The 23,547-nt window shown below is 41.8% G+C and overlaps 2 protein-coding genes across 2 annotated transcripts in view; one reads left to right on the forward strand and one right to left on the reverse strand.

Annotated features, from left to right (window-relative positions):
- The window catches only part of LOC142429881 (bcl-2-like protein 13), an 81,855-nt gene extending 73,073 nt beyond the window's left edge, over positions 1-8,782 (reverse strand). Inside the window, exon 1 of the mRNA XM_075535058.1 lies at positions 8,661-8,782. Within this exon, the coding sequence (XP_075391173.1) occupies positions 8,661-8,782 (122 nt within the window). The remainder of the gene's footprint in view (positions 1-8,660) is intronic.
- The window catches only part of SLC35F3 (solute carrier family 35 member F3), a 546,340-nt gene that overhangs the window by 240,315 nt on the left and 282,478 nt on the right, over positions 1-23,547 (forward strand). The window lies entirely within an intron of this gene.

A 23,547-nucleotide genomic window follows, 5' to 3' on the forward strand; every position in this document is an offset into this window, starting at 1 on the left:
TTCTTATTCTTATAATTCTTATAATTCTTATAATACAGTGTGTTAATAGTGGTTCTCTATCCACATGTAATGACTTTGGAATATAAACTTGGAATACAGGGAAATTTTTCAGAACAAAGGTGACTTTTTTTAAATAAAGAAAAGAAAATTACCGTAATACTCAAATATAAGCCGACCCGAGTGTAAGCCGAGGTACCTAATTATTACCTGGGAAACCAGAAAAACTGATTGACTCGAGTATAAGCCTAGGGTGGGAAATGCAGAAGCCATTGGTGAGTTTCAATAATCAAAATAAATGAAAATAAAATTGCTAAAAATTGAGACATCAGTCAGGTAATGCATTTAAATATTTATTTTAAATAAAAAACATAAATAAAAGAGCAACAAGTCATTTAACATTAGTAAACCAGCACAGTAAGTGAAAATGGGTTCAACAAAAACAATAAGGTATCAACAATGATTCCTAAAGAGTACTATTCCCTGAGCTCAATCAGCAAGCAACTAAAATGTAAAGAGTTAAAATCCTTCACAACTGGATTCCTCATCATCATCCGTATCCCAATGCAGAGCTCAGCTGGTGTGAGGTCATCATAGACGCTGTCCTTGCTTGGGTACTACTGACTCATGTATAAGCTGAACCCCAGTTTTTCAGCACATTTTTTGTGTTGAAAAAACTCAGCTTATACACGAGTATATACGGTATATACACATGGGATTTCAAAAATCTTGTGTGAAATTTGTTATCTTTTAATTCAATTTCCACTAACTTTTTGAAGTCCCTGCATATATGCAGAGAGAACATTTAGCCTCGAGAAATTAGCCTCAAGGTCTGTGTTAATAGACTTTTCAATGTGTTTGAGAAGAGATTCAGATTCTTTCAGAGCTCCTTCTGCCCAGTCCTGCTCCCAGGAATTGCTCCACTGTGAGACCTGTGCTCCCTCTGCTGGCGATAGCAGGCACTACAATCACACTCTATCCAAGTGGTTTGTCACCAGTGCTTAAACAAAGGGTTTTCCCCAAGAAAAAAGCTTGGGAGCTGAGAAATGAAGCAAGTTGAGAATTGCTCTGACAAGTGGGTGAGAAGAAGACTCCTTTTAAAATAGGAAAAATAATGAGATGGAACTGTAAGGGCATAGCAACAACGTTCCAGAAAAGCTGTCTCTTCATGGCATTGAACCCCATCAAGTTTCTTTGGCGAGAAGTGACTTGAAATGGAGTTAAGTTACAAGCTAGGCTGTCTTGAAGTACCTCAAACCCCTCTCCTCTCCTCAGTATGGATTTTCTGGTAAAATACGTGTTAAGGACACACAGAAATGTGTTCACATAATTAAAGCAATGCATATACTAGTCGGCTCCCATTTTGGGGGTCACTTAAATCAAGTATTAAATGTCATCTTAAGAAACTATTCTTTGGATTTCATTTGGCAATGCTACCCAATCTTTCGTGGATACTTTTACTTTCCATGCTTATGAGTTCTGAGAGAGAGAGGGAAGTCTTAGGGACCAATGATAATCCCAACGTGTCGCCTTGGTCTGACTATGACATGATTGCAATGGTCATTGAAGAAAGCACACAGGGACCCAGTGGGACTGCTGAAATCCCAAAGCTCTGCAGACCCCTTTACTGTGTGCTTGTGGCTCGTTTCTCCAGGAATTTGTGTTTTCAGGAAAGTTGTGAATAGACTCACAACAATGTTTGGTCTCTTCCTTATGAGAACTGTTGTTAAACCCTTTAAACACAACACCATTGTCATTGCCACTGCGCAGTTTGAGTGTTTTCAGTCGAGCAGGCTCCTCTTTCAGAACGATTTCAGATAATAGTCTGTTGACAGCATTGACTAATTTTCATAAATAGATCACTGGGTCTTTCTTCCTCATCCGTCTTAGTCTGGAAGTTCTGTTGATCCTGGGGGATGTAGTGGTACTTGAAATGCTGGTACTTGTAATGCTGGCCCAGCATCACATCACCACTCAAATCACTGCAGTGATGACAGAGAGATGTCAACACTAGTTTAATGATCTCAGCTCAAACTCAAACTCACTCCCAGTGAGTTGATTCCAACCCATAGCATCCCTATAAGACAGCGTACAGCTGCCATGTGGGTTTCCAAGGCTGTAACTCATTACAGTAGTAGAAACTCTGTCTTTCTCCTGGAGAACACCTGGTGGTTTTGAACTGTCAACCTTGCAGTTCACGACCCAATGCACAACAAGTATGCCACCAGGACTCCCAGTTGTTCAATGAACCTTTTCTCTTTACTATGAATTTGGCTATCCTATGGCACTTGCTTACCAAAGCAGGGAGGTCCTGATGCAAATGTTCTCTTGTCCCACTTATGCACTATTGTGTCGGCATAGGCTTAACAGCCAGCTGTCCGGAAGGAGGTGGGAGATATCCTGATTAAACCAATCTGTGGTTTAAATAAGAAGTCCTGGTGGTGTCGTGGCTTACCCGTTGGGCTGCTAACCACAAGATCTGTTTAAACCACCAGCCACTTCCCTAGAGAGAGGTGAGGCTTTCTGCTCCCTAAGGATTTGTACGATCGGCCAAAGGGACAGTTCTACTCTATCTTACAGGGGTCTCTGGATGGTGTCAACTCAATGGCAGGGAGGTTTGGAGTTGATGTAAATTCTTCCACCGGGCCTGATTTCCAGTTATGTGAGTTCACGGAGACTGTGAGTCAGCTCTAGTTGTGTGCCACTAATAGATTTCTACTGTTATTTTGGGAGATTATATAATATTTAATTATTGCAGATGTTCTGATTTGTTGCTTCCATTCTGAAAGGAAAATAACTTTTCCCAAAAAATGCCCTTAAATTTTAGTGAGAGGCTTACAAACCCCGAGCTTGTTTTTTTAATTGTTATTAAATAAAGAGAGTTTATTTGATCCTTTAAATGTGAAGAAAGAAGAATGAATAAAACTACCTATTCGATAAGGCTGATTTATCTTTCATTGCAAACTGACATCCGGAGGCTTTCTGTTAAATGAGGACCATTAGTCCGAGGGGAGAATTTCTAAACTCTGTGTAATAATTTAAGTATTTGTGAGCCATGATTAGTGTGGTTTTCTAGTCTGCTTTGAACAGAACAGGATGTTCTGTGTCCATGTGCCTTTGGCATTTAAAATTATATCCATGACTGCTGATCTGATAGTTTTAGTGTGTTTTTAAAAAGTCTCAAGGCCCCTAATAAGTAATTTAAAAATCTAGCTACCTTTTAGCTTTGTATGAAGGCGGAATCTCCCCTTTACTTCACATGTGAGGAAGTTAGCAAGAGTAATTTCTCAGCAAGCACAAGATGGTGCTAAAAGAATTCCTTTTGAGGACGACTTTCTCAGTTTTAAAGCAATATCTGGAAATGTGTGATTTTAAACGTAGAAGATGTAACGTGTTTTGCTGCATCATTTCCCTTAGAAAGGGGACCTTTAATAGGGGAAGAGGAACTGAGTTCATATAAAAATGCTCCCCCCACCTCCACTATCATGATCCCAATTCTACCTTACAAATCTGTCTGGACCAGAGGATGTGCACTGGTACAGATAGGAACAAGAAACAGGAGGGAATCCAAGTCAGATGATCCCTTCAGGACCAGTGGTGAGAGTGGTGATACCAGGAGTGTGGAGGGAATGTGGGGTAGAAAGGGGGAACCGATTACAAGGATCTACATATAGCCTCCTCTCTGGGGGATGGACAACAGAAAAGTGGGTAAAGAGAGATGTTGGACATTGTAAGATATGACAAAATAATAATAATTTATAAATTATCAAGGATTTATGAGGGAGGGGCAATGGGGAGGGAGGGGGAAAACGAGGAGCTGATATCAAGGGTTCAAGTAGAAAGCAAATGTTTTGAGAATGATGATGGCAACAAATGTACAAATGTGCTTGACACCATGGATGCATGTCTGGATTGTGATGAGTTGTATGAGCCTCCAATAAAATGATTTTTTAATGTAATAGGAAATTTTACATATGGTCTGTCTTATACAGAGATCAAAATGTGAAGAAGTCACCTGGCTCTAGCTCTGTGGCGCCAGCTTCACATTTCGGCAGATGCGTGTGTTCATCCGGGCCTAGATATTTAGGTTGGCTTCTGCTCAATACTGAAACATGTATGGCATTCCCGGATGGCTCAAGTAACATGCTTGGCTGCTAACCAAAAGTTGGAGGCACAGCCCAACCAGGTCTGATCTACTTCGGCAAATAAGAGCCATTGAGAATCCCGTGAAGCTCAGTTCTATTTGGTACACGATGACATCACCATGATTCAGAATGAACTTGATGGTGGCCACTAATGAATGAGTGACAAACAAATGAACTATCTGAGAGTTTCCCAGCCACAACCTTGACAAGCAAGGCTTCTCTCTGGCTCTCTGGCACCTTACAGCTTACTTGGCTTCAGGTTAGATTTCTGCCCATTTCCTTGCTTTGGAGGAGCTTCTGTCACACTGCATATAAGGGACCCTGGTAGTATAGTGGTTACAAGCTGGGCTGCAAGCTGCAAGGCTGGCGGTTCAAAGCCACCAGCCGCTCTGTGGGAGAAGGCTTTCTACTCCCTTAGTCTCAGAAATGCACAGGAGGGTCACTGTGACAGGAGGGTTCAGTGAGTCGTCATTGACTTGATGGCAGTAGGTTTGCTTAGGTTTGTGGCACTGTGGGATAAGCACTGAGCTACTAGCCACAAGACTGGTAGTTCAAACCCACCAGTTGTTCCAGGGGAGAAAGATGAGGCTGTCTGCTCCAGTAAATATTTAAAGCCTCTGTAACCCTATAAAAGGCCACAATGAGCTGGATTCAACTGGATGGCAACGAGTGGGTCCCTCCTTTTACCCTTTTCTAGCTTTACCTCTTTACCATTGCCTATAACATCTGGTCCAAGAATGTGCCTAGTCTTGTGGAACTTAGGAATTTGTCGTTTTAACTTGGGTCTTTCATTGTCCTATCCCTGTATGCAGTTAGAAACCCTGGCGACATAGTGGTCGCCCATTCGACTGCTAATCAAAGGCCTGCCATTCAAAACCCCCAGCTGCTCCTCAGGAGAAAGATGAGGCTTTCTACTTCTGTAAAGAGTTACAGTCTCATAGACCTTTGGTGGACCCTTGGCTTGGTGGGTGTATTAGTCTGGGTGGGCTAGAGAAACAAATTCATAGACACTCATATGTGTACAAGAGCTTTATATAAAGAGTAATTGTACATTAAGACAACATCCCAGCTCAGTCCAGATCAAGTTCGTAAGTCCAATATTAGCCCACATGTCCAATGATATTCTATAAAGTCCTCTTCAGACTCACAAAACACATGCAATGAGGCCAAATGCAGGAAGATCACAGGCCTATGGGTGGGAATTCTTGTGAATCCAGGGGTGTTGTAAGCATCTCGGTGCTGGTAGGAGTCTCCACGTGGCTCCTCCAGCTCAGGGCACTAGCATATCTCCATGTGTCTTGTCAGCTGCATTGTCTCCCAGGGAGTGAGCAGAGAGAGTGTCTCCCCACCTCCAAGGAGGAATATAGGCGTTCCCAGAATCCTTAGGAAAAAGCCATGCCCACACAGAGGCCTCATTAGCTGTGACCTGATTGACAGGTTAGACTCCTAATCTTCCCAGATTGACAAACAATTATATAACTGCCATAGTGGGTGTCTGAGATAGTTAAGGTTTGTTGTGTCAACCTGGCTGATAAACACATGTGGGATTAATTGACATGCAGAGAGATAAATGGCTGAGCCTCACCTTTCTAGTTCTCGGGTCTCTTGCTTTCGGATGGTCAGACCAGGGTGCAGCTGCCTTAGCCAGCTCCCTGCTTCAGCTTGCAAGGCTCACTTTCTGCAAGACATCTCTGAGGAAAAGCCACATGAACCTGCCCTGATGCAGCCTTCGGTGCTGGAACAGCCGCGTAGAGACTCCTGCCTGCTCTGAGACCTATGCTCACTGATTCAGCTTTCCTCCTGCAGTTGGCATCATGGTGTGTGCTTTGTGAGATGGAGGAGGACTTTGTAGACGGGTGTCAGCCATATGGGCTAATGATGGACTTATGGGCTTGGACGGCACTAGGTTGGGATGCTTTCTTTTCTTTTCTTTATTTTAAATCATTTTATTGGGGGCTTGTACAGTTCTTATCACAATCCATACATACATCCATTGTGTCAAGAATATATGTACATTTGTTGCCATCATCATTCTCAAAACATTTGCCTTCTGCTTGAGCCCTTAATATCTGCTGCTCATTTCCCCCCTCCCTCCCCACTGCCCCCTACCTCATGAACCCTTCATCATTCATAAATTATTATTATTTTGTCATATATTACACTGTCTGACTTCTCCCCCGACCTTCTTCTCTGCTGTCCCTCCCCCAGGGAGGAGGCTATACGTAGATTCTTGTAATCAGTTCCTCCTTTCTACCCCACATTCTCTCCACCCTCCAGGCATCGCCACTCTCCTCACTGGTCCAAGAGGAGTCCTCTGTCCTGGATTCCCTGTGTTTCCAGTTGCTATCTGTGCCTATGTACATCCTCTGGTCTAGCCAGATTTGTAAGGTAGAATTGGGATCATGATAGTTGGGGGGGATGGGGGAGGAAGTATTTAAGAACTATAGGAAAGTTATATATTTCATTGTTGTTACCCTGCACCCTGCCTGCTTCATCTACTCCCACACCCCTTCAATAAGGGGTATCCGGTTGACTACCATTGGGCTTTGAGTCTCCACTCTGCACTCACCCACATTTTCAATAATAGGATTTTTTTTGTTCCTTGATACTTGATACCTGATCCCTTTGACAGCTCATGGTCACACAGGCTGATGCTTTCTTAATGTATACTTACCCTTTATATAAAACTCTCATAAAATATGAGTGGTTATGAATTTTGTTTTTCTAGTCCACCCAGAGTAACACAGTGTCCAATGGAAAGGGACCCAGGATCAACATATATTTAGTACCTCCATGCTCCACTTGCATTGATAGGACAGGTTTTGATCTGTTGGGCAGGGATCTGCACTTGTCATAAATGACACAAAGAGTTTTCCCTTGGCACCAATCCCCATGCTCAGTGTAAACAGAGCTCAATGGTTTGGGAGATCAAACTGTGAAGGACAACAAATCATGAGGTGCTCTCACAATGGAATTATACTCGAATAGACTCCTCATGCCATCAGTCTCAGGAGCTCTGTATCATTAGGGAAAATGTTGCACCCCAGGAAGAGGATGAACACTATTTTTCTTTTTTCCTGCCTTTTTGTTTGTTGGTTGGTTTGGCTTCAGCTGTTGGCCTTGTGTGTTTTCATTTTGTCCATAATGGGACCGCCAAAGTAAACCAGTGTCGTGCATAACCCACGGACAAGCAGATGGATGCTGGGCCCCCACTTAACTGTAGCCCCAACCCAAGAAAGTTACTTCTGATAACATGGCCCTGCTCGATGCTCACCTTCATACAGTGATCACTGAAGATAAGGGCGCCCTTGCAAAGTGTGGTGAAGAAAGCAGGTGGTGGCTGGCTGGCAATTGGAATAATGCCTGGAGTTAAAGGCTGGTATTCCAACAAGCAGCCAGCTAAGTGAGGAGTCAACGAAGTCCACGTGGAGGAAGCACACCAGCTTGTGTGATCCGAAGATGATTACAAAGTCCAAAGATGACACAGGGAAATGTCTCAGAGCTTACATTGTCAATACTCAATTTGTGAAGGGCTATGGGGGTCAGTGGGAGCCCCAAATCCACCTGCAGAGTATCTGGTTAGATTGAGCCTCTGGCCGACCCCTTCTAGCCACAGGCAAGGGACTCAAACAGCTTGACTATCAGACAGAGATCATTGTGAACTTGATTATGGTGGAGTGAACATGGTCTAATTTGACACTTGGTCAGTTGACCTTCCCCTTGACCCAACCTGAATTTGTTCTAGGATCACGTATTTCGTGCTTGTCCAGTGACTAAAATTTCAACCCTGGCGTTTAAAATGTTAATGCTGGTCTTTCCTTTCTTACTCTTTATTTGTATCGTTGTCCTTATATTATGATTATTTTATGCTTACCCCTCTCTTTTGTTTTCTGGTTGTTTTTATTTGTTTCTGTTGGGTTCTCAGTTTGCGAAGCAGAAGGGGTGGATGCATAAAGTTCCTAACTGATGCCATGGTCTCTTTGGGACGTGGGGTTGGGGGTAGGAGAAAGGGAGAAAGCAATGAACGCAGGAAGGGGGTGGAAGCACCAGAATTGATTGTGATTACATAGATACAACTCATGGTAAAAGCAATTTAACCATGGAAACACATGGTATGTGAATCCTATATCAAGAAAGCCACAAACAGGGAAAAGAGTTACAGCCTCAGAGCCCCACTGGGGCAGTTCTACCCTGCCCCATAGGGTCCCTTTAAGTCAGAATGAACTTGGTGGCAGTAAGTTGGGGTTTGCACTACTCCGATATAGTAAGTTGCATGAGGGACTGAAAAGTTGTAGCTGCTTGTTTTTATTTTTCATTTCAATGCTTCTCTTACCAACCCCTGGAAACCACAAAAACGTTGTTCCCTAAACACTCGCCTGTTCTAGAGATGACACATACAAAACCGAACACACTGCCATCGAATCCGTTGACTCATTGTCCACCCCCGCTCCCCCCCCCGACAGAGTACAACTGTGACATCTAACTGAGATCATACTTCATCTTCGATGACTAACTTACCGTATTTCATTCAACACAGTGTTTACCAGGTTAATCCAGATGGTAGCATGTATCAGTAGTTCACTTCTCTTCCTGGCTGGCTGATATTCCGTGTTGATCCATTCATCTTCTGATGTGGCCATCTTTTTAGTCTGATCAATAGTGCTGCAGTGGCCATTGCTGTTCAAGCATACATTTGAGTCTTGCTTTTCAATTATTTGGGAACTATTCCCAGGAGTAGGAGTACTGAGTCATATGGTAGTTCTATCTTTAACCTTTGAGGATCTGCCAAACTGTTTTACACATTGGCTGAATAGTTTTACGCCACCACTGGCAATTGAGAAGCAATCCAGTTTCTCCACAATGTTACTTATAGCTATCATTTTACTTTTCTAAAAAGCCGCAGACGTTTTAGTGAACATGAAGTGATATCTCAATGAGGTTTTCATTTGCATTTTCCTAATACCTCTTCACCATCACTTGTCTGTCAGTTTGCCTTCCTGTGTTGACTCATGGGTGGCTGTGAGGCTAGAAGCTATGTCACTGGTATTTTAAATCCTAGCAGTACCAGAGGCACCCAAAGTGAACAAGTTTCAGCACAGCTGTGATAGATAATTCAATGTTAACTTGAAATGTATAAAAGTGCAGGGGTGGTATCCAACCTGTCAATCAGGTCACAGTCTGATGGTGCCTCCTTGTGGGTGTGGTCTTCTCATAAGGAGAGTCCTGGGAACTCTGCTCTTTCTCCCCGCTCCCACCCCCCATATCCTTCCTGTTGCTGGCCACCCAGAGAGCTGCTGCAACCCTGCACTGACCTTGGATCCACCTTAGTGACCCTGCACCACTGGCCTGTGATCTTCCTGCATTCTGCATCATTGCATGTGCCGGCCTGAGTCTGAAGAGGGACTGATGGGCTAGTATTGGCCTGGTAGTCTTGAGTTGGAGTGGATGGGATATTTTCTTGATCTATAATTATTTCTTGGTATAAAGCTCTTTCTTGCACATAGATGCGTGTTGCTGGATTTCTTAACCACAATGGCACGAATGAAGTCAAGCTTGCAGGTGTAAAACTGCAGGAATAAAGTCATCGGAACTTTCGTTTGCTGATTGGGTGCACTCCAAATGAGAAGAAACAGTTGCAAACCTCAATTAATAATGGGAACTCAGAACGTAAAAGTATGAATCTAAGAAAATTGGAAGTCGTCCAAAAAGAATTTGAATGCAAAAAGGCTTCAGTGAGCTGAAATGGACTGGTATTGGCCATTTTAAATCAGAAAAGCATATGGCTGGAATGATAGATTCTGGAGAAATTGTCACATTTATCATCAAAAAGGACATTTAAGCTCTGTCTTGAAATACAATGTTGCCTAGGATAGGCTGATCTGCATACAAGAAAATTCAGTCAATACAGCTATTACTGAAATTTATGCACCAACCACTAAAGCTAGTGATACATATATTGAAGAATTTACCAATGCCCTCCATGTGAAATAGATCAAACATGCAATCAAGATGCATGGTGTAGGGAATGCAAAAACTGGGGGGGGAAAAGAGGAAGGAACAGTAGTTGGAAAATATGGTCTGGGTGATAGAAATGAAGTTGTAGATTACCTCATAGAATTTTACACTACCAGTAACTTCATCACAAATACCATTTTCTAACAAGACAAAAAGGCAATTATGCCCGTTGACTTGCTCAGGATGAAATCCACAGACTTCAAATGGACTATACCTGTGGGAAGAGATGATGGAGCAGCCCAATATCTGCAGCTAAGACCAGGCCAAGGGGCTGATTGAGAAACAGACCATCAATTGCTCATATGTAATTTCAGGTGGAAACCAAGACAAATCAAAACAAGTCCATGAGAGCCAAATTACAACCTTGAATATATCCCACCAGAGTTTCTAAAACATGTCAAGAACAGATTTGATGTATTAAACATTAATGACTGAGGATCTGAACAGTGGTGGGAGGACACCAAGCAAATCATGCATGAAGAAAGCAAAAGGTCTTTAAAAAGACAAGGCAGGAAGAAAAGATCAAAATGGGTGTCAGAAGAGACTCAGAAACTTGCTCTTAATAGCAAAGTAGAAAATAATGATGTATAAATTACCAAGGGCACATGAGGGAGGGGGGGAGTAGGGAGGGAGGGGGAAAAAAAGAGGACCTGATGCAAAGGGATTAAGTGGAGAGCAAATGCTTTGAGAATGATTGGGGCAGGGAATGTATGGATGTGCTTTATACAATTGATGTATGTATATGTATGGATTGTGATAAGAGTTGTATGAGTCCCTAATAAAATGTAAAAAAAGAAAAGAGGAGAGAAAAAAAAAAAGAAAATGATTAGGGCAAAGAATGTACAGATGTGCTTTATACAATTGAAGTATGTATATGTATGGACTGTGATAAGAGTTGTATGAGCCCCTAATAAATTATTTTTTAAAAAAGAAAAAAAAGAATACATTATATAAAACATATAACACAAAAATATTTTTTAAAAATTTTAAAAATAGCAAAGTAGCTAAGACAAATGGAAGAAATGATTATGTAAAAAGATGAACAGACAATTCCAAAGGGCAGCTCTAGGAGACAAAATAAATATTATAAGGAAGTGTGCAAAGACCTAGCATTAGACAATCCACACAGAAGAACAGGTTCTGCATATCATTTAAAATTTTTATTTTATTAAATTTTTTTCAGCATATCTTAAACTGAAAGAACTCAAGAAAAATTCATGTCTCACATTGCAATATTGGAGGATTTCATGGGCAAAATATTGAATGAAGCAGGAAACCACCTGAGGAGTGAGTCTGGTTTGAACAGGTTCTGTCCCCCTCCCCCTGCACACAGTGGGGCAGATCAAGAAGGGAAAACAACAGAACACCAATGGAAGTAAAATCACAAAGTCCCTGAGGAATCCCCAAAATAGACTTCAGACTCAGAGGGGCACTGCCCGGAGCCCCGCTGGACCAGTGGGGAGAGAGTCATAAAGGTCAGTGAACAGACTGAACTATCTATCGGGTTTTTGCTTTCTTTCTTTCTTGTTGCTGTTGTGGTTGGTTGGTTGTCTGTTGGTTGGTTGGTGTTTTGCCGTCACTGTATCTGTTTTGTCTATATAAGATAGGCACGAGAAACAAGCCTGAGGGAAGAGCAACAGGACTGACAGTTCTGGGGGGTCTTGGGGGAGAAGGAGATGGGGGAAAGGGAGCAGTGAGCAAACAAGGCCATGGACAGGGGAACAACTAGAAATCTAAACTAGATGGTGGGGGTGGGTAGGCGAAGAGTTCCTGGGAGTGATGGAGCAGCTGTAATCTAGCCACAAAGAACTACTGAGAGGCAAATGAGGGGTGAGTATGAGAGTGGGACAGGAGGAAGGTAAAAGGAAATGGAGGAAAAACTAGGAAGCAAGACTATTTACAGAGGTGTAAACCTAGAAGTGTACATATGTAGATACATTAATGCATAAAATAGGGGTATTGGTCTATGTACATATATTTATATGGCAACACATTGAGACAGTGAATGGATTCTGGGTCTCTACTTAAGTTTTCCCTGAACACAAGAACATTTTGTTCTAATAACATGACACTGGGCAATGCCCACTGCCCCAACACAATCACTGAAGAAAAACTAGGAGCATAAACAAATATGGTGAAGAAAGCTGATGGTGCCTAGCTGTCAAAAGATATAGCATCTGGGGTCTTAAAAGCTTGAATCCAAACAGGCGGCCATCTAACTCTGAAGCAACAAAGCCCACATGGAAGAAGCACACCAGCGTGTACGATCATGAGGTGTCGATGCGATCAAGTATCAGGCATCAAAGACCCAGAACAAAAAAATCCTATCAATGTGAATGAGGAGGATTGTGGAGTAGAGACACAAAGCCCATCTGTAGACAATTGGACATCCCCTTACGGAAGGGTCACAAGGAAGAAATGAGCCAGTCAGGGTGCAGTAAAGCACCGATGAGACATACTACTTTCCTCTAGTTCTTTAATGGTTCCTCACTCCCAACTATCATGACCCAATTCTACCTTAAAAATCTGGCTAGACCAGAGCATGTACACCGGTACAGATAAGAGCTGGAAACACAGGGAATCCAGGACAGATAAACCCCTCAGGACCAACAATGAGAGTAGCCATACCAGGAATGTAAGGGGAAGGTGGGAGACCTTGGGGGGAAGGGAAATGGATAGAATGACAGCAAAATAATGCCCCCCCCTTGAGGGGGGTGGATACAGTGGGTGGTGTAAGATATGTATAAATAATAATAACAATACACAATATATTAAGGGTTCATAGGTATGGCAGAGTGCGGCAGGGAAGGGGAAAAGGAGGAGCTGATATCAAAGGACTAAAGAAGAAAGATAATGTTTAGGAATTGTTGATTCCAACAATTGTACATGTCTGAATTATATCTTGATGTATGGATTGTTATAATGTGTACAAGAGCCCCCAATAAAATGATTTCTTAATTAAAAAGATACAAGTTCACATAGACTTACTGGCAGTAGAAGGGCATAACATAAAAACATAACATAACATAAAAATGACAGGGATGTCTGTAAAGTTAACCAGAGACATATATAGACTATAGATTCATAAATGGATTTGGGGCTTGCACTTTATTCCAGCCCCAATCTAAGAACAATCAGTTCTTATGGCATGGCCTTGCTCACTGCTCGCCCTTATGAAGAGATCACTCTAGCAAAGTGTGAAGAAACTAGATGGTGACCAGCTATCCAAAAGAACGGTGGCTGGGTCTTAAAGGCTTGTTTTCAAACAAGTAGCCATCTAAGTGAGTTGTCAACTAAGTTCCCATGGAAGAAGCAGACTGGCCTGTGTGATCCAAGGATTGTAAATAATATAATCCAACTTGAAAGGAGGGCATGACACCGGAGCTTAAACTGGGAAGAGCCAGACTATGGATGGCAGTGGAAGCCCCATATCCATTTTCAGAGTCTGATCGTAGTTAGGGATGTTAACTGCTTGTTATCAGACAGGGATCATTGCAGAATCGCTAATGGCAGATGTGGTAAGGGCAACATGTAACATCATTTGATCTCCCCTTTGCCCATTTTAAAGCTTTTCCAGTTTTTGTTTTGTTTTGTTTTAATGTGAAGGGGGAAAATACACATGGATTAAGTCCCTGGTGACTCTCCCCTGACCATGCGCCAAGGATGTGAACAGCCATGCTTAAATGGGTGAAATTTAGCACTCTATAACTTCATCTCCTTTAAGATCCTTTGGAATTTGTTCTAGTTTTTAATGTTTTCTCCTTTTTTCATTTTAGTGTTTTTAACTGTTTTATTGGCACTTTATCCATGTTATACAACTCAATAATTAAATCATATTACGAAGAATAGTAATCATCACCTCAATCAATTCTAGAACATTTTCTTCCTTGTACTCATGGTTATTCATATAATTATTTTTAATTGTGGCAAAAATAAACACAACAAAACATTCTCCAATTCAGTAACTTCTCATGCATAATTAAGTGTCATTGATTATACTTTATTGATTTCCTTTTCCAAATTTTCCCACCACCATTAACATAAACTCATTGCCCCACCCCACCCCTGTTAGCCAAAACTCTTCCTCCACCCATGATAACCATTGGTCAAGTTTGGTTTCTTTTTTATTTTTAGTAGTTTGTTGATATAATATTCACCTATCATACATTTCCATAGTTAAATCACTTTTATAATGAGTTTTATATTCATCATCACAGTCAGTTCTAATGCTCCCTTCTTCTGCATTTGTTTGCTCCCCAAATGACCTCAACTTCCCACCCCAGCCCCTCCACATCCCTGATAAACCATTGCATCAGTTATTGTCTCCTATGCATCCATTCCTTCTGTGCTTCACAAACTGGGAAACCCAATAAAATCAATAAAAAACAAAGTAAGAAGAAAATAATAATAATATAAAGATAAAAATAAAGAGTATGAAAGAAAAGACCACCATCAATTTTTTAAAAGCCAGAGAAGAAATTTCTGTCATGGAACAAGTGGGAAATATTTGGGCCTAGAACAGATTCTTCTTGGGTCAAGAGGGAGGTGAGCTAACTTAGTATCACAGTATGCCACGTGGTTCGATCCACCATAATCAAGTTTACAATAATCTCCGTCTGATAGTAAAGCTTTTTGAGTGCCTATCCTGTGACTAGAAGGGATCTACCAGAGGCTTAATCTGACTAGATGCTCTGCAGATGGATTTTCGGCTCCCACTGTCCTCCGCAGCCTTCTACAAATTGGGTACTCACAATTTATGTTCTGATACTTTTCCCTTCACCATATTTGGATTTTGTTGTCATCATTTTGGTATCACACAGGCTGATGTGATTCTTTGGTGTGGATTTAGTTGTCTCATTTAGGTAGATGCTTATTTGAAAACAGGCCTTAAGACCCCAGGCATTATTCCAATTGATAGCTGGTCACCATCTGCTTTCTTCTCCACACTTTACTGTTATACCCTTGTCTTCAGTGATAATTTCATGAAGGCAATTATTGATCAGGGCCATGTTCTCAGAAGTAACTGTTCTTGGATTGGGGTTAGAGTTAAGTGGGAGCCCAGAATCCATCTACTTGTCCACGTGTTATGAATGACTCTATTTACTTCAGTGGTGACAGAAACAAAGGCTGAAAAATAAAAGAGAGAAACATTGTCTATCATCCCCCTTGGGGTATAATTCAATTGCGTTCATCATATCAGTCATTTATCCAGTGACCTAGAATGTAATCTACTGTGGTCGTGAGGAGTTTATGCAAGTACAGTCCAAGTGTGAGCTGCAGTCTGTGAGTTGTTATTTGTACAGATTGATTTCTTCATTGATTGAGCTGTGTTTACACTGAGCATGGAGGTAGGTGCTAGGGGAAATTTTCCTGTATCATTTCCTATATCAGGATCATGCCTATGAGATTCAAACTTGTCATATCAATGCAAGAGGAACACTGAGGTACTTAGTATATGGTGTTTCTGGTTCCTCTTTCATTAACACCCACTAAGCCAGAAGTCCCATCCAAGGTCCAGTGACTACCATTCCCCCAGTCTTGGGCCAGCCATCCTTTGCTTCCTCTCCCGGCAGAGTATTTTTGTCCTAAGTCCAGAGTACAGGGAGCTTTAAGTTAGGGCTCAGTTGGTTCAGTAGGGCTTCCACACTGAGTCCTTCTGGTGTGGCCCTTGGGGGATTACATGTTCCCTAAAAGCCAGCAGGTAAGGTCATTGTAGTGCTTTGTCCCTGGCATGATGTTTGGTAGAAACATATTTGTAGTGTCACCCCCAGAAAATAAAATTGGATTTATTCACCTCTTGGGTTCCCAGGGAGGAGGTTATATGTAGATCCTTATAATCTGTTCTCTCTTTCTCCCTCACCTTCCCTCCACCCTCCCGGTATCGTCACTCTCACCACTGGTCCTGAAGGAGTCATCTGTCCTGGATTCTCTGTATTTCCAGTTCCTCTCTGTACCAGTGTACATCTTCTGGTCTAGCCAGATTTGTAAGGTAGAATTGGGATGCTGTTCATTCATTCGGACAAATTTGTATCTACTTTATCTTTACGCTGAGAATCCGGTGGTTTCCAAATGTAGGCTATCCCTTTTTGTGACATCTCTGTGCTGTTCTCTGTGGAATCCTCCCATGTGTGCTACTGGGTCACCATCCTCAATGGCAGTTTTAATCTGTTTTGTGTTTTTTATTATTGTTAGTTTTTATTTGTTTTTTTTCTTTTAATGTTTTCTGTGTATGAAGTCCAATACAGGTAACTCTATAGAGACAGTAACTGGATCAATGGTTCCTTGGAGTTGTGACAGCAGAAGTGGGTTGGACATGGGGAGTTAATGATGAATACAAGAAGGAAGAAAATGTTCTGAAATGGATTATAGAGATGATTGTAAAACCCTTCTTGATGTGATTGACCTATTGAATTATATGCCACTAAAACTTTTCTGAGGTGGGAGTAAACCTTCCACCTAAAGCACAATGAAAACAATAATTCTACCCAGAGCACTGAAAAAAGGAATATATCCATGTCAATGGGATCAAGTGTCAGGCATCAAAACACAAAAAATCATATCATTGTGAATGAGGGGGAGTGCAGATTGGGGACCCAAAGCCCATCTGTAGGCAACTGGACATCCCCTTACAGAAAGGCTGCAGGGAGGAGACAAGCCAGTCAGGTTGCAGTGTAGCAATGATGAAACATGCAACTTTCCTCTAGTTCTTAAATGCTTCCTCTCCCCATCATGATCCCAATTCTACCTTACACATCTAGCTAGACCAGAGGATGGATACTGGTACATATAGGAACTGGAAACACAGGGAATCCAGGACAGATAAACCCCTCAGGACCAAGAATGAGAGTAGCAATACCAGGAGAGTAAGGAGAAGGTGGGGTAGAAAGGGGAAACTGATCACAATGATCTACATATAATCCCACCCTGGGGGATAGACAACAGAAAAATGGGTGACAGGAGATGTCAGACAGTGTAAGACATGACAAAATAATAATAATTTATAAATTATCAAGGGTTGGTGAGGGAAGGGGCATCGGGAGGGAGGGGGAAAATGAGGAGCTGATACCAAGGACTCAAGTAGAAAGAAAAGGTTTTGAGAATGATGATGGCAACAAATATGCCCAAACCTACAAGTTCAACATCCATCCAATGTGCTTGACCCAATGGATGGATATATGGATTGTGATGTTGTATGAGCCCCCAATAAAATGATTATTTTAAAATGAATATATCCTGAGTTAGTTAAAGTTTATTGTGCCAACCTGGCCGATAAACACATGTGGGGTTCATTGAAGGGCGGAGAGATAAATGGCTCAGTGAGCCTCATCTTTCGAGTTCTTGGGTCTCTTGCTTTGTGATGGTTGGACCAGGGTTCAGTTGCCTTAGGCAGTTCAGTATAGTGAAAAGATCTGACCCTGATACAAACTCTTCCTGATTTTAAACCATGCAGTTGTCCCCTGTTCTATTTGTACAACGGCCTGTTGGTCCTGGAACAAATTCCAAATGAAGATAATTAAGTGTTCTGGAATTCCCATTCTTCTCATGGCTAGCTATCCTTGGCATAGTAAAAAAAAAACAAACAAAAACAACCACACAGGTCATTCCAATCAGGTATTTTCTGCTTTGTGACAAGATCCATCTGAAATCCATAATGATATCCTTTGTTCATCTCCTCTCCTGAATCTGGTCTGAACAAGCAGCTCCCTGTCAATGTACTGCTGCAATTACTGTTGGATACTCTTCAGAAAATTTTTACTAGCATTCTGTTGGGTCATTTTTTTGGAATATGGAACCTTCCTCTCAGTTGGTGAACTAGCTGCCTTCCAAATTTACTGGCATACACAAGTGAATCATTCTAATGTTTCAACAGCTTGTTGAAACATTTTAAAACACTGTGTGGTTTAAAATCAGGAAGAGGTTGCATCAGGGTCAACTCTTTTCACCACACTTATTGAATCTGTAGGCTGAGCAAATCATCAAAGAAGCTGGTTTATGTGAAGAAGAATGTGACATCAGTAGTGGAGGAAGACTTAATAACAAATTGCAAGATGCAGATGACACGACCTCCCTTGCTGAAAGGGAGTAGGACTTGAAGCACTTGCTGATGAAGATCAAGAATTGCAGCCTTCAGCAAGGATTATAACTCACTGCACGGACAACAAAAATACCACTGGACCAATAGGTAGCCTCGTGATAAAGAGAGAATAGATTGAAGTTATTAAAGATAGTGTCTTGCTTGAATCCTCAATCAATACTCATGGAAGCAACAGTCAAGAGATAAAGAGTTGCATTAGGCCAATCTTCAAAAGACATCTTAAAAGTATTGAAAAGCAACGATGTTACTTTGAGGACTAAAGTGTTCCTGAGTTATATATATAAAGTTATATATGGTTATATAATATCATGTCAACTTGATAAGTAAGTATAGGGGTGGAGTCTAGCCTGTCAGTCACGTCACTGGCCGATGATGCCTCCTTGTGGGCATGGCTTTCTCATGAGGATTCTAGAAACTTCCTCTCTTTCTCCCTGGAGGAGGGCCACAAACTCTCTGCTTCACCTTCCTGTTGAAGAACCACACTCATAGAGTGGGAGGAGCCATGTGGAGACCTGCGCCAGTGCTGAGAAGCTTCCACCTTCCTGTTGACAAGACACTTTGAGCCATGCAGAGACTTGCTGAGACCTACCCACTGATCTGTCACCTTCCGGCATTTTGTATCATTGCATGTGCTATGTGAGTCTGAAGAGAGATTTATGGACTAGTATTGGACTTATGGGCTAATATTGGGCTTATGCACTTGACCTGGACTGGGGTGTTTTCTTAATATACAATTACTCTTTGATATGAAGTTCTTTCTTATACATATATGAGGGTCTTGATTTGTTTCTCTGGTCAACCTAGCCTAACACACTGACCCAAGCCATATTATTTTCAGTTTCCTCATATGCTGTTGGATATTGAATAAGGAAGAATGAATAAGAATCAAGGTATTTGAATTATGGTGCTTGAGAAGAATATTCAAAGTGCCATGGACTGCCAAAAGGCCAAACCAATTGGTTTTGGAAGAAGGGTGACCAGAGTACCCCTTAGAGGCAAGGATGGCAAGCTTTTGTCTTGCATACTTTGGACATGTTGTTAGGAAAGTCTAGTCCTTAGAGAAGGATATCATGCTCGATAAGGTGGCGGAGCAGTCAAAACGAGGAAGACTTAAAAAATGGATTGACGCAGTGGGTGCAACCATGGGTTCAGCTATGAGACACCCTGTAAGATGGCACAGGGCCAGGTGATGTTTTGTTCCATTGTATTGAGGGCCACCAGAACAGATTCAAGGGCACTTAACAACTCTCAACGACCACTACAGTCATTGGAGCCCTGGTGGCACTGTGGGATAAATGGTGGACTGCTAACTGTAAGGCCAGCTGTTCAAGTCTCCACCAACCGCTCTGTGGAAGAAAGATGGGCCTCCAGAAAAGATTCACATAGAACACCGGCTTTCCATTGAGCAGTTATTGCAAAAATTGTTCAGTGACATCGTGTCATTTTAAACATGCTCAGTGATTTCATTTTGGGTCTTCTGTTTCTGGTAGTCAAGTTTCCCTAGCCCCTTGCTGTTCGATATTTACTTTAAAGTAACTGCTGAGCCTTTAGTATCTTTTAGATTATTTTCTTAAGGTGTTTAGTGTACTCACAGGTGGTATTCTTTATTTTAGGAACAAAGTGTTATTTAGCTAAAACCTGACAGCAGATTGTTTCATTACAAGGTTTAAAGGGTATTTTACTGCGATAGTTTTGAGGAGCCCTCTAGTTTTGACCAGGTCAATAAGGTTTTTTGTGTTGTTTTTTTTGAGAATTTAAGTTCTATTCCACAGCGTAATTCCATTCTATCAGGGTCTAACTACTGTGACCTTGAGCAGAGCACCATCTAATTCTTCTGATCTCAGGATAGATGAGGATATGGTTCTATGTATACTGTTAGTTTTCTAGACTAGTTTTCTCCTCTGAATCTTTGGTTTCTTTCTTTCTCTTTTACTCTGAAGAAATACAGATAAATATGAGCCCACAGATTCTTATACAATATTATGGGCTATAATCTGTTGTTATCGTTGTTGATGTTCAAATGATTCCAGATTTAGTCAATGAACCACAACACAGATGTTTCTTATGTTCTTTTAACATGTTCTCACCATGCTTATTTATTTTTTAGTCCAGGACATGTCAGGCATATTTTGTATTTTTGCATCTCAACACTGGAATAATTTTGTTTTAAATAGTTTGTAGCTGTAGCATATCTTAATATAACAGATTAGAAGCCACATGAACTGTGAGGTGTACCAGGTGTACCAGGATTAGCTCTTATAAGCCCAGAATTACTTCCATTAAGTGGGACATGATAAAGCACACGCTATCCAAACTCTGTTGAAATTGCCACTGAACATTTTCCTTTTTCAGATTTTAAAGTCATTTTACTGGGGTCTTGTATAGCTCTTACCAGGATCCATCCATCCATCCATTGTGTCAAGCACACTTGTACATAGGTTGCCATCATCATTTTCAAAATATTTATCAGCTCTTCATTTTCCCCTCCCTTCTTTTTAAAATTAAGGAATATATCACTTTCCAGAAGATAAAACAATAACCACTTCATGTGTCATTATGAAGAAGTTTTAATATGTCATGCATGCTAAATAATAAATTAATAGGATACCACCTAACTTTTTTTATACTTGTCAGCTCTAGTTGACCCTCGTAGCAGCTCTGTAAGCCAGAGAAATTCATCTTCCCATTTCAAAACGAAGGGAAAGTCAAGTGACTTTCCTAAAGTCACACAATAACAGTTGGAAGAACGTAAACTAAACCAATTCTTCTTTTTTTATAGCCCAGCTTGCTTAGTTTGATACCCTACCTCCTTAATTAGAAGTGGACACTATTTATTTTTGAGAATAAATTTCTAAGTGATAAAAATTAAACGGGGAAAGTTTGAGTGAATTGTCTAAACTATATCACACTAGGTTGCTTTTTGAAAAGAAACAGAAACCAGAAAACTGGCAAGATCCCATGACAGACACCTTTGAAGGTTCTGCTCAAACCCAGTGTCTGTTATATCTATGTATGTCATTAGCAGTCCATCCCATCACTGAGCTCAGAGTCACACCCTTTCCTCAAGAGTCACAGCAAATCACACAGCTGGCAAGAGAGGACATGCACCTCTGTTCAGGGCAGGGGAAGTAAATACTTGTGAGCCACAGTACAATGCAGAACACAAATAATTACCGTTATGGTCTGGTCCCGGAACACTAATCTTAGGGCTTCTCCTTAATCTCACAGTATCTCATAGGTCATGGTAGAATTTTCTTTGTCACAAAGTTAAAACAAAATGTTTGCTCCTCAGTGCCACGAAGACATTAGGGATAGAAAATCAATTTAACCACAAAACAATCTGACTCATGCAACCCTTAATGAATTGGTTATGATAAAGCATGATGGGTCCGAAGCCGAAGAGCCATTTTCATATGTCATCATAGCCTCACATATATTTCTGATTGTGAGAAGTTAATATTGTCTATGTCCTCTGCTGATGTGAAAGGGAATCTATGCTCTGCTTCTTCCTCTGTGAGTCTTCTGCCCAATCATTAGCTGATATACCACATGCACTCCTGGTAGAAACAGTCCTCTTTGAGAATGTGATGTTAGATGATCTTGTTACACCCTGTTTTAACTGGAAAAGCCGAACTTGCTAGTACCGCGACTGATGCTATGAGCAGAGTCTTTAAAAACATTAGAAGGTAACAAGAGGAGAAGCTAAAAATAATTACCTATTACATAAGAAGTGAACTTCCACCAGGCAGCAACATGCACCATCCCATTTTCTTCCTGTGTACACTCCACCCTCCTCCACAATTTAAAGAGCAAGCAGGTTTCTTCGGGCTGTGGTTTCTACCTTCACTTGTTGCTCTCCGTGCTATCCCTGGACCATTGAAGGTTTTGTGACACATAAGCCTCACTGTCCTGCTTTTAGTATTTTCAGCTTATAGTGTGTGTGTGTGTGTGTGTATGCACACACGTGCGTGCAGCTGGAATAGATGGTTGCAAAGGTTGGCAAATACAGGAGGCTTCAAAATGTTCATGGGAAAATGGAATTAAAGATAATGGAATTATTCCATGAAACTTTTTGAAGCCCCCTCATAGTAGAATCCCATTTCCCACCGGAAGGCATGAAGGCCAACGGTTGAAATAGCACCTTCCGGTGGCTTCCCTGTATCTAAAAGAAACAGCAGGGAAATCATAATGGCTGTTAGGTTGTGTTCGTGTTATCAGATTCAAGTTCTTGCCTTATACCTAGAGAAAGAATGATTCTAGTCAGATACAGAGACAACACTGGGGAAGTTTGTTAAATGAGAGGGTCCAGGAGGAAAGCCCTGATCCGAAGCACCATGCAGTCATGGCATTGGCAATGGCCAGCAGATGTGGAAGGGCAAAGGGCTCCTGCAGGGTGTGAGAGATTCTAAGAATCTCGTGCTTTGTTCCCACCTGATGGTGTTGGGTGCAAGGGACTGTGAGAAATGCCGTCTCGAGTGAAAAGTAACCCACCACATGGTGCCAGTTCTCGGTCTCTGAGGCAATATCCGTGGAAATAAATGTAAAGCTTTCATTCCGTGGAAGGTTTGACACGAGCTCTGAGTTCTAGTCCTACGCAGTTATACAAAGGACCCACTCTTGCCTCCGTCTCGGGTGGGTCTGTCTCCATTTTATCCCCCCTCCTGTGTTTCCATCTTCTTGGTCCTGAAGACACGGTGTTCCCTCTCCTTGTAGGTGGAAAACACAGCCTCGACATCTTCTCCCCACACCTCAGGTATTTGGAAGTCAGCCAGAAATTTACAGTGAAGTCACCTTTTCCTTCAGTCATCGTAATGGTTGGAGCAGGTCAGCCTCGTGTGTTGAGTACCTGCAACAATCCAGGACCTACGTTTGGCATATTTATACATACATTTCAATCCCCTCGGAATCGGAGTGCTTCTGAGCCTTTAGGGCCAAGCATAGCCAAACACACAAGTACAGGGAGAATAGAAACGAAGACCCCAAAGAAACCAAGTTACCCTTCACCTCTGGAACAAGACAAAGCACCTGGCCTGGCAGGTGGAGAAGCTGAAGCTGAAGGCATCATTGGTGTCCTTCCTCTCAGACAGAGGGGCCAGGATGGGCTGGTATCTTCTGTTAGTTAGAGGCAGAGAACAAAGGAAGCTAGGTGGGCTTCTTGGCGTCCAATGAGATCTGCGGGCTGCTTAAGACAGGGGTAGGCCATGAAGGAGGACAAGGAGCATGCGCACACAGAACCCTGTTCATGCCCCCGAGGCTAGTCAGCATGGTGTGCAGGTGCCGCTTCAGGGAAAAGTG

This window comes from Tenrec ecaudatus, chromosome 1 (assembly GCF_050624435.1).
Source record: "Tenrec ecaudatus isolate mTenEca1 chromosome 1, mTenEca1.hap1, whole genome shotgun sequence".
NCBI lineage: Eukaryota > Metazoa > Chordata > Mammalia > Afrosoricida > Tenrecidae > Tenrec > Tenrec ecaudatus.